This window comes from Caretta caretta, chromosome 26 (genome assembly GCF_965140235.1).
Source record: "Caretta caretta isolate rCarCar2 chromosome 26, rCarCar1.hap1, whole genome shotgun sequence".
NCBI lineage: Eukaryota > Metazoa > Chordata > Testudines > Cheloniidae > Caretta > Caretta caretta.
This window is the reverse complement of record NC_134231.1, coordinates 3,717,375-3,729,556: the sequence shown is the minus strand read 5'-3', so window position 1 is coordinate 3,729,556 and position 12,182 is coordinate 3,717,375. Positions and strand designations below refer to the sequence as shown.

Sequence of the window (12,182 nt, the reverse complement as noted above, 5' to 3'; positions counted from 1 at the left end):
TGTGTCAAACTGAGGTATCATGGCAGAAGCTTAGGACAATACACATTTAAAAACCAGTTTGCAGAACAAAGTTCCATAAATCATGAGCATGTATCTTTTAAGAAAATCAAAATGTACAAGTGAAGAGTCCCAGCCCAACAAATGATACCCATAACTCATCACCACAGATATCAGTAAGAAGTCAAGTTCTTGACACTCAATTGTATACACACAAATATATTACATATATGAAGTTTGCCATGGCCACTAATGCTACATAATTTAGGCAGCAAATCAACTCGACAAGGCAGTATAGGTAAATTCTTATTATACGCACACCTCTTCATTTATCCTTCCTCTGATAAACTGAGCCCATGGCACAGCAATGCATTTCCATGTGCTGCTACTCCCTCCCACTTATTCAACTCCTGTATTTCTGAAGGTTTTGGGGGTGGGGGTCTCAAATTGTTTTAAAGCTAGATTGTAAAGAAAATGGGCATTTTGAGGGACAGCTGCCAGATTCTTTAATGTCCATGAAGTTCACTTCATTGTCTAAAAATGTATCTGTAGCCAGACAGAAGGTCAGTTTCACATTCACAGAGGTAACAGCATAAATTACTTTCTAATCCTTTTGTTTTACCTTGCCTCTCTCTTTTTTTTTTTTTTTTTTTTTTAGGAATCTCTCTTACTTTGCTACACAAAGCAGCCCATCTGCTGTCATTCTGGACCTGTGGGAAGCCCGACATCAGCATGATGGTGACCTTGACTCTCTTGCCTGTGCCCTGGAAGAGATAGGACGGACACACTCCAAAGTCTCAAATATTACAGAAACTCCGATTGAGGAGACCGACTTCAGCTACAGCAGGCAAAATGGACTTTAGTCATCTCTTTTCCATCCAAGAACCGATGGCCAGATTTGACTTTGACATTAGCAAATTTCTATTAGCAGGGAGGAAAGAAGGGTGTTATGCACATTGCATACAGGGAATTAGACCTTCATTTCTACCACCTGTTTTTTATTTAGAGGAGCAGAAGAAACCCCAGAGTTAATCAGCACAGTAACAAGGCAAATGCAATCATCTCTGCAACTCCACAATCCTCCCAGAATTAAAACTCATGTCAGAATATTGACAATAAAGTCTACTTTTTTTATGATTCCCAGGGGCTGAGAGGGTGGGGAAGCTGTAGATATCATGAAACAGTATTGCAACCCAGAGAAAAATAAAAGGAGGCAGTGGGGATGCTCTATGACCAAGAAGTTATTGAATATTTAGAGCCACTAACTAGAATCTCTGGGTTTCAAGATTTGACCACATGGTTTGATTCTCCCTTGCCTTGCACCTTGTCAATTTACAATTAAGAGGGTATAAAATACTACCATGCTGATGTGGTAGCACTGTGCATTCGCTTTATACTGGTGTAAGTGAACTCCATATATTGCAGGGCTCCAGAAAAATCAGACCCAGGGTATTCAGCCATCCCGGGAATTGGAACCTATGCAGTTTCATGTATGTAACCGATCTCAAGCAGCCAATCCACTTCAAAATTTGATCATGTAATTAACGTACACATTTGCTGCAGAGTTTTCCTGGTCCTTCTAATAGCAAAAAGTCCCCCAAACTCTTTTTTGTGAACTTGTTCCAAGTTTAATGCAGTAAAAAGCAGCACTTTTATAACAATCAGCTGCAGTACTGGGAATAGCCACAGCGGTTTTAGCAAATTTGTACGTTCTTGCATTGCTCCTAATTTCAGGGCTAAGCCTAGACAGTCAGTCAAGGCAGTGTAACTTTGGCCTGGTTTCAGGTGGAAATAGAAACCAAGCCAAACATTGATAATCAAAATTGCGATCGGAAACAAATCCAAGGGCACACCCAGAAATTGGCCCACTTTCATCCTAAAGGTTTTGTGAACTGTGGCAGAGTTTCACATTCTTAACACATTCTGAGCTCTGCTGCGTTTCATCTGGTTTAGTGTTGTTGAGGCAAACAACAAAACGGTGGAAAACCAGAGAAAGTTCCCTATCTTTTAAAAACAAGCTACAATAAGTTACACAAAGCAAAAATGTGTGTTCTAATGGACATGGTGCAGAACAAGATCTGCCCATGACCTCTGTTTTAAATCCGCTCAAGTACCAATTATGGCAAACAGATCATCAGTATTGGTGGTGGGAGCACAAATCGGTGTAGCTCAGGAGCATCAGTCATTGGAGCCCATTTTATTGTAACAGTTTCAAGAAGATGCAAGAGAATTAATTTTTTATAATCTGGCAGATTTTAGAGAGGGGGCTGGGAGCAGCCTGACAAACCAAAAAGTAGTTTACAGAACATGCACCCTAATGATTATCTGAAGCTATTTCTTCAAATAAAATTGCAGTTGTGGTTGTACAATTAACAACCCCCTTCCAAGCAGTGACTTAGCAAGTCACTGTTCCTTTTCACTGATCTCCAGTACAAACCTTCCTTGCTTCCCCTGCTCAGCAGTCCAGAATAAATACTTAGACAACAGTAGAGAGACATGGGCCTGAAATATTTCTTGCATTTCATTTCAAGCAACATATTGTGAGGTTTATTTTTTAAGATACCTTTCTTTTGGCAATGGGAAGCAGCAATGGCTCTTAAATGTGCTTAAGACTAACAAAATTCCAGCCTATTCCTCACGGAAGTAGCAAACCTATCACTATTGTCATAGCACATGGCGCTCTCTTTAATACAGAAGAGGAGGAACTGAAGTTACTAGACACACAATTCAAAGAGTCAGGGATTAAAAGTTTCAGCCATGACACCAAGAGAAAAGAAATATGTACTGTAGTTTTCTTCAAAACATACTAGAGTATATTTCCAGCAGTTAACTTTTTTCTCGCCATTCACACATTTTGGTAACTAACCTAAGCCAATTTGAAAAAGCAATCAAACTGAAGATTCCTAAGTCTCAAAATGTATTTGTCATTCCAAATGTTCTGAATGTGTTTCCTTGTTGATTCCCAAATATGTCTGATGCACACAAAGCATAGAGGGGATAGAGGCAGCTGCTAGAGGGAATCTGGAGTGTAAAGCTTTTCTCAGAAAACTTAGGGTTTGCTGTATAGAACTGCAGCTGTTTCTAAAAGAAACGCCACACCGAGCAGCCGAACCCTGCTTACTGACATTCATCATGTGGATAAGGTTACTGAATGCCTTGTGAAGTCTGTTTAGCAAAAGTTGGTCCCTTTTTGGGAGTGAGAGAACTCCGAGAACATGCACTGTGAGTTATTCAAAAGCACTTCTGGAGAAGGTCTTCATACTAAAGGGAGCTGGGGTGTAAACCAAAAATCTGCAGCCTGATCCAACGATCGTCTTGCCACCACTGATTTCAGTGGGCTTTAGATTATGCACCTGAAGAGGAACAGCTCTGAAAGTCAGTTTCTTGCAATCTTTTAGATACATGAAACTCAGGCTCTTGCCTCAGTTGAAAGACTGTGTCTAGTGTGATTTCCTTGGGGTTTTGACCCCATTTACTCCTTTTTGCTAGATTTCCTTGTTTGTCTTTTGAGAGTCATTTCAATGAAGAATGCCAACCTTTTCTAAACGCACGGTGGTTCTGATGCCCTTGTATCATCAAGCAAGCTGGAAATGGAAATGCCACAGAATGAGGAAAAAGGAATTGACTGCTGATCTCAGAGTTGAGGTGAAAGTGGTAACCAGATTCCTGGCCAGCTTATCTCTAATGTGACCCTATCTGGCAGCATGTCAGAGTCACAACGGAATGAAGCACTTCTGATGAAATGATCTCTCCTGACCCCTTTCCTCCATACGTAAAATCACCCCCGCCGCCAAAAAACCACGTTTTGATATTTGCAAAATATAGTCACTTATTGTTGTGCCCCTCTCCACTTCCATCGTTTTGTCCATTACGAGGAATGGAAATGCCATCACTGACGGTATTTTTCCAAATCACTCAAAAGCAGGAAGGTGCTGGAAATCTCAGCATTTCCAGACCAAAGAGTCCCAGTAATCATCTCCTCTAGACTGATGTTTACCCAGCAATACTGGAACACAACCAAGAACGGCCCCAGAAAACAGTCCAGGTAGGTCTTCTCTGCTGAGTTAGAACAATCAATCAGGCAAAAGCCTGACCTATCTTCCCTCCCTGTTCACACAGTAAACCATTTCACACTTGAGTTTAGTGGTTCTTTAAACACAAGCTAGCTGGCATAGCTAAGGGTACAGACTAGAGCTTAGGTGCCGATTTTGCTTGGGCTTGTAACCCCCTTTTCATTAAGGACTCAGGCTAACTTCCTAGAGTGCTGAGTGTCCTCCAGTGCCTTCCAACAATTCTATCACATGCACAGGTTAGACAAGTTCCTCCACAATTCACTAGGGGGGAAAAAAATCCAAGCGGCTCAGCCCACTGCAGCACCAAGGGATATGTCCCCAGGAGTCATAGCAAGAAACAGAGCTGTTTGCAACAGCAGTGAGAGGACAATAAATTGTGTGGGACTTTCGCAGTATGGCTGCTCTTACCTGTACTAGGCTAAACCGAGATGTGGGTGCAAATCACCCTGCAGTGAAGACATACTTTCTGATGCCTTACTGCGATTCTTTCCTTGTGATCATTTGTGTTAATGTTATCAGATAGTTTTCTGAAGTAGGGGAGGAGGGTGGTGGATAATCAATCAGATGAACATGAGCTCCCAAGGTGACATTGTGGCCAAAAGAGCGAATGTAATCCTTAGATACATAAACAGGGGGATGTCAAGAGGAGCAGAGAAGTTATTGCACCACTGCCAAATACAGAGGTAAAAACACTTTGGAATAGCGTGTCCAGTTCTGGTGCCCACGATTCAAGAAGGATGTTGATAAATTGGTGCAGGTTCAGAGAAGAGCCATGAGAATGATGGACGGATTAGTAAACATGCCATACAGCGATTGAGCTCCTTGAGTCTATCTATTTAGGTTAAGAGGCAACTTGGTTAGAGTCTATATGTGCCTACATGGGGAACAAATATTTAATAATGGGCTCTTCAATCTGGCAGAGAAAGGTACAACACAATCCAATGGCAGGAAGTTGAAGCTAGACAAATTCAGACTGGAAATGAGGCATCGGTTTTTGTTTTTTCAAACATTTAGTAATTAACCAGTGGAATAATATTTAAAATCAAGATTGGTTTTTTTCCTGAAAGATCTGCTCTAGAAATTATTTTGGGGAAGTTCAACAGCCTGGGTTATATAGGGGGTCAGACGAGAACACCACAATAAGCCCTTCTCGCCTTGGAATCATGAGCAAACACTTTTCATCATCTTCAAAGTGCTTTACTGACATACGCTAATTTCCTCAAGTCTCCTCCCTTGTGTGTATTACCCCCATTTTAGAGATGGAGAAACTGAAGTTAAGGAGCAGATTTTTACAATGATAAAAAAAAATCTCAGCTCCCATTTGGCTACATAAATGAAGTACCCAGCAGCTCATTAACAGCATCTTTATTTACGTAGCATAAATAATTCATGTGAAGTGCTTTATGCTACAGAAAACAGGAGGCTGGCTCTTGTCAGAGGGTTGTTTTTATGGAAAGACGATATAGGATACATCGTAGTTCAGTATTCCTATAGAACCATCGTCTATATAATTCATATGCAAATAGCATGTGTTGAGACCCATGGGAGTTTCTGGTGTTGAGCACTTTGGACACTTTATTTAGATGCCGAGATCGGTGCTAAGCCTTTTTGAAAATCTGGCCATTCGTGACTTGACCAAGGACACAAATCATATAAATCAGTGTCTGAGTCAGGATTAGAACCCAAATTAAATCATCTCCTCTAATCTATAGGCCAGGCTGCTCTGAGAAGATGAATTAACTATGGGGAGCAAAAAATGGAGACTTAATCCTGCCTAGAACTTTAAAGTTCTCTCTAGTGGGCTAGATTCTGATCTGGTGAAAAAGTCAAGTCCAATTTACAACACTAGAGTACAGTATCTGCCTTTTTGTGGGAGGAAAACACTTTTTCCCCAGATCATCAGTGCTGTGGCTTATTTAAGACTAATAGTTGTGCTTTTAAAATGATTTACAATTATGCGACCAAAATGGTGCACTTCACAGCTTCACCAGACTGCAGCATCATAAAGTTAATTTACAATTTGTACAACATTGCTTTTGCAGTCCTACTAGTTTACATTACAATCCTTTAAGCCGCAAGGAAAGGAAGGCCTCTGCAGATGTCAATGCAAACTTCATTTACCAGTGTAAGAAGTCCCATAAAACTAGGATGGTACTCCACCCCCACCCCCGCCAAAATTGTTTTTTCCAAGGGATGAAAAGGAATTGACAGTTTTCTTTAAAGACAGGGAACTATTTTTATCTCTGACAACTGGTATTATCCTTCTATGTGGCCTGTACACAGTTTTCTTTCAGCAGATTCCGAGAGACGATACTAAGCTTTGATCACTAAAGCAGAGGTCACCTCTGAGGATTAAAAGCTTTATACATCATATAATAAAGTCCCTTCCTTTCTTTTTCTCTTTGAAAGACAATGCCACGGGAAACACTTTGAAATATACAGTAAATTGTTTAATTCCAGATAATGCTTTCCCACTGCCAAAAGCACAGCCTTGATACGAAATGGAGTTGAAACATGAAAATAAAAATAGTTGTGAGCTTTTGCTGCCAATTTTCTTTTCGGTTTGTGTTCCCCACGCAGAAACAAAGGACTGTATTATGGTGTGAATGGTAATTAGTTGGGAATTCATCTCAAAGTCCACAACCACCAGGAAAGATCTGAACACACATCTTTGTAGTCCATTAGGTCACTAATCTGAATGATTCCTCTCTATATACACAGCCCTAAGGAATTTACTCTCCGCTTTTCGCACAGTTGTAGAGCGAGTCATTCATTAACAATTTTCGCTCTTTTTTCCTGTTAGTATTTGCTGAAAAATTTTCCCCATGAAGGTTGTTCATGTGGAAGATTCGTGGTCCGTAATTGGGCAGACTTGGTCATGTGACATAATTGCTCAGGGAGTGAGAAAAACAAACTCTTTTCAATATAGAGAAGTAGCAACCTGACAAAGAGCACGCACTTTTGTATGGATATTCATTTATCATGCTAAAATTTGTGAAAACTTTAGGGATTCCCCAACAAATACTGTAATCCTAACCCTCTTGGTGTCTAACAACTCTAATACGTGTAGTGGCAAACCAGACTCAGCACTCCTCGGAGTTATTTTTTAATACACAATCCAGCTCTACTCTCACCTTATCCAAACTGGTATGAACAGGAGTGACATCTACTTTCCAACAAGAGGAAAAAAATACTACTTTTAAGATTATGGCAAACTCTTCAAGAGTCCTTTGATATCAATCATAGCATAGCTGATGTTCTAGTCAAGAGCCACAATGGAAAGAGAAAACGTGGTCTCCCTATTTACTGTTCTTTAAAATAAATTCTAGACATTTGACAGTATATTTTTTGTATTAGAGGTAAATACTGCAGATTCTGATTGTGTTGTGTGTGTTTAGGGGGTTGGTAGGGTTGTATTGTACTTTTCAAGCTATTGCAAAAGCTGCTTTTAAATAAGCTGTTCAGTTGTATTGAATAGCTGGTTTGTGCTTTACAAGGGAGTCTGTGGGAAGTCAGGATCCGAGGGTTAGCAGCCTTCATGCCTTGCTGTCACAGGATAACTAGAGCTAAAGTCACTTGTGAAAAATTTAACGAAGGAATAGATAGGGTGGGTTAGAAAACCACCCCTGAATTGTCATGTAGCGTACCGTCATCAAACAAGACTATACAATCACCTAGTGTAGAACTGTGGTTTTGTTAAGCAGCTACTTAGTTTGTCTGCCTTCTGGTGTGATGACCCTGATCTGGAATGTCCTTTGTGGATACGGTAAGATGTCAACCCACATTGCCTGCGGGGTGGGGTGGGGGGGGGGGTGTATATCTCCCACCACCTGATCCCAAAAGGAAACGTGCAGCACAAACTGAAGTTTCGGGGGCTGTGCACCAAGGCTGGTGTTAGGTTTTTGATTTGGAGGGGGTTTGGATGCAGATGCAAATAAGATCTGCCCCAAAGAAGAAAAACCTATCCTGACAAATTCTCACCTTCACCAAAAACTGTTTGTTTTTTTTAAATTTCCCTAGTTCCCCCCAGTAAAGGTTGACATTTTAGCTGTACAGATGGTTAAAAAAAACTGAAAATTTCTGCAAAGACTACTTCAATGGGACTTCCAAAATTTCAATTCATCTCAATTTCGCAATTTAAAAAAAAAAAAAAAAAAAAAAAGTCACCCAAGATGTATTCCCCCCCCCCCCCCAGCACACACACATCCCACTTTCAAAAAAACGTGTTACTGAATCTTACAATGAAATTCTTTGATGCATCACTAACCCCACTTCTTGACTGGAAGATGAATTTACCTCTGTCCCAAATTACACTGGGGAGATGGCATGCTCCTAAAAGATATTTTGGGATGGGGAAAGGCTGATCTCATGGGATTTGTCACTTGGGAGATACAGCAGCTTTTTGCCTTCTCTGAGTTAAATTCATCTCAGTTTACATCTAAATACTGAAGTGCGAAATATACACATTTAATCAATTTGGGGGATGTAAAGCTTGATATCACTCAGTCGTACCTCAGCTTAAATCAGAAGTATCGTGCAAAGTAGAGCAAGTTGAAAAAGGAGTGTTATGGCGGGAATTTGCAAAAATGTCCATGAAATCACCCCTCCCTTCTGTCCATTTGAAAGAACAATGAAAATTTATCAAAAATTCGAAATCTTTGACCAGCCCTTTAGCTAACAAAAAAGGGATGGAGAGGGGAAAGAGGAATTTCATGAAAATGTAATTATTTCCCCAATTTTTTCTGAAGTTTTGATAAAGATTTCAAAATTCAAAAAATTTCAACCAGCCCTACTCTAAAGGTACTCCTCTTACTCCCTTCGTTTCTGCATTGAACAGGGTCTGAAAATTAGCAACTGGTTCTGTCTCCCCCCTCTCCCCTCCCACCTTTTCAAGTGTGTTTGGTACTGAAAAAGAGAGCCCAAGTTTGAATGCTTTCTTTAATATGAAACTGAAGGAGTGAGGAAATGAGCCAGAAGATCAACAAGCGACCGCATGGCCTTGGCTTCATACCACACTTTCTGTGCCTTGTACTATCGATATAAATTCTGAATGTTGTACAGTCAATACTTGGGAAAGACTCCTTGGAAAAGGCTGCACTGGCGTCTTTTTTCAATCTGTGTACATAAATATACATATATATACATACATATATATATATATTTGGTAATGCCAAACAGCTGTGTTATATTGTATTGAAAAAACAAAATAATGGACAGTTTGGATGTTTTATGTAGAGTTTGCAAAAATTGTCTGGCTATAGCCTTTTGAGATAACTGTACAGACCTAAATTACTGCATATCAGTTATTTATGAATAAAGAGTCTTTTATTGACATCTTAGATTACTCTACGAGTGGCACATTAATTTTGTGAGATAAAGAAAGACATTCTAGGAGGAGAGCTCCAATACTTTTGTGGTTTTACAGTGAGCCTCAGACAGACAGACAATCTGTTAGCGTTTAGATGGGATAATGGAGTACAGCGGGGGTCTTCTGATAAAGACACTTTCCCCCTCATATACATGTTGTCTACGTGACTGACTAGAACTGAAGTTCACACAGCATAATAACAGTAAGTACATTGAAACAATCCAAGAATATCATTCGACTTTTCATTACAGGATTCACTGTGGGCTTAAGTCGTCAGACTTTCTGGTGACTTCAAAATAATTTGAATTTGTTCCTGTATCAAAAGATCACAGTAAGTGGGTTCTGCCATAACATGAATGCATCATTGAAGACATCGTGTGATGAACTTGCCTGTATTGTTTATATTCCCACAGCACCTAGGAATCTTTGTCATGGACCAGGATCTGATTGTGCTAGTCACAGACCGGGGCACCTTCACGCGAGGCGCTGTACAAACACACGCACTGTTGTCGGTCTTAGTGTATATCGAAGATTCCTTCTGGGGCTTCAGCTAGCTCCTCTACTGCCTGAGCAATTAGTGATTGCTCCTTAAATTCTTTCCCCTCTGCTGCACGCACACACCTTTTCATTGATGAAATTGTCAGCAATTGCGCATGCCATGAAACGGCCACCCATTACACAGATTAATATTCACAAAGTAAGTTATCATTTATCCCACTTCAGAGAACAGATAAATATAGAACCATAGAATATCAGGGTTGGAAGGGACCTCAGGAGGTCATCTAGTCCAACCCCCTGCTCAAAAGCAGGACCCATCCCCCATTAAATCATCCCAGCCAGGGCTTTGTCAAGCCTGACCTTAAAAACTTCTAAGGAAGGAGATTCCACCACCTCCCTAGGCAACGCATTCCAGTGCTTCACCACCCACCTAGTGAAAAAGTTTTTCCGAATATCCAACCTAAACCTCCCCCACTGCAACTTGAGACCATTACTCCTTGTCCTGTCCTCTGCTACCACTGAGAATAGTCTAGAACCATCCTCTCTGGAACCACCTCTCAGGTAGTTGAAAGCAGCTATCAAATCCCCCCTCATTCTTCTCTTCTGCAGACTAAACAATCCCAGTTCCCTCAGCCTCTCCTCATAAGTCATGTGTTCCAGACCCCTAATCATTTTTGCTGCCCTTCGCTGGACTCTCTCCAATTTCTCCACATCCTTCTTGTAGCGTGGGGCCCAAAACTGGACACAGTACTCCAGATGAGGCCTCACCAATGTCGAATAGAGGGGGACGATCACGTCCCTCGATCTGCTCGCTATGTCCCTACTTATACATCCCAAAATGCCATTGGCCTTCTTGGCAACAAGGGCACACTGCCGACTCATATCCAGCTTCTCGTCCACTGTCACCCCAGGTCCTTTTCCGCAGAACTGCTGCCTAGCCATTCGGTCCCTAGTCTGTAGCGGTGCCTTGGGTTCTTCCGTCCTAAGTGCAGGACCCTGCACTTATCCTTATTGAACCTCATCAGATTTCTTTTGGCCCAATCCTCCAATTTGTCTAGGTCCCTCTGTATCCTATCCCTGCCCTGCAGCGTATCTACCACTCCTCCCCGTTTAGTATCATCCGCAAGTTTGCTGAGAGTGCAATCCACACCATCCTCCAGATCATTTATGAAGATATTGAACAAAACCGGCCCCAGGACCGAGCCCTGGGGCACTCCACTTGACACCGGCTGCCAACTAGACACGGAGCCATTGATCACTACCCGTTGAGCCCGACAATCTCGCCAACTTTCTACCCACCTTATAATGCATTCATCCAACCCGTACTTCTTTAACTTGCTGACAAGAATACCGTGGGAGACCGTGTCAAAAGCTTTGCTAAAGTCAAGAAACAATACATCCACTGCTTTCCCTTCATCCACAGAACCAGTAATGTCATCATAGAAGGCGATTAGCTTAGTCAGGCATGACCTTCCCTTGGTGAATCCATGCTGGCTGTTCCTGATCACTTTCCTCTCATGTAAGTGCTTCAGGATTGATTCTTTGAGGACCTGCTCCTGCTCAATATCCTCTGAGCAAATATAAGGTCCAGTCCTGTTTCCCTCAAGTTTAATAGTTCCCTATTGTTTTCAAAGGCACAATATTGCTTCATGTCAGTGTGGCCGAATCTAGCCCGTAATAAATCCATAGCAAACAGTAACCCCTTTCAACACACAACCCCCTGTTAAGGAAGCCTTGGGTGAGTGTGATACACGCTGTAGTACCATTATAGAAATAGCCCTTTCTATTACACACTAAATCTGTATCATGATAAGCAAAACTACTTCTTCCCACAAATTCTGAGCATATTTCTCCTAGCCCTTTGTACTCTGAGAACACGGATACATTTGTGTTAGGCAATGCTCACTCACTGCTGTGCCTGCTGCATGATTTAGTAAGATTTTATTGGTATGATGAGCTAGACAAGCATAGGCAAAGTTTAAAAAGAAGGGGCAGATACCTCCAGTTATGTGTCACAAGTAGGTAAAATCAACCCAGGACAGGGCTACCCAGTGTTTGAACCCCCGGGGTCAATTTGCCCGTGTTGTCCAATACAGATTTGGAGACCGGTTGCTACACAGTGCAATGCAACTGCTTTCCTTTCTCTCGGGGTCAGGTACAGTTTTACGTGTCTGCTTTGTGATGGAAAGTCTTTTCTCATGCCTGTTAGTTCCGGAAACCTCACCCTTTTCCTATTACTTGAGACG

General features: G+C 41.4%; 1 protein-coding gene across 6 annotated transcripts in view; it reads left to right on the top strand.

The window, feature by feature from the left end:
* The window catches only part of UNC5D (unc-5 netrin receptor D), a 324,448-nt gene extending 315,034 nt beyond the window's left edge, over positions 1-9,414 (top strand). For 5 of the 6 annotated variants that reach the window (XM_075123365.1, XM_048829132.2, XM_048829131.2 and 2 more), the window contains one exon: positions 656-9,414. In XM_075123365.1, the coding sequence (XP_074979466.1) occupies positions 656-860 (205 nt within the window). In that variant the 3' untranslated portion in view covers positions 861-9,414. The remainder of the gene's footprint in view (positions 1-655) is intronic. The other variant, XM_048829137.2, reaches the window with a different exon arrangement.
* The last annotated feature ends 2,768 nt before the right edge of the window (positions 9,415-12,182 follow it).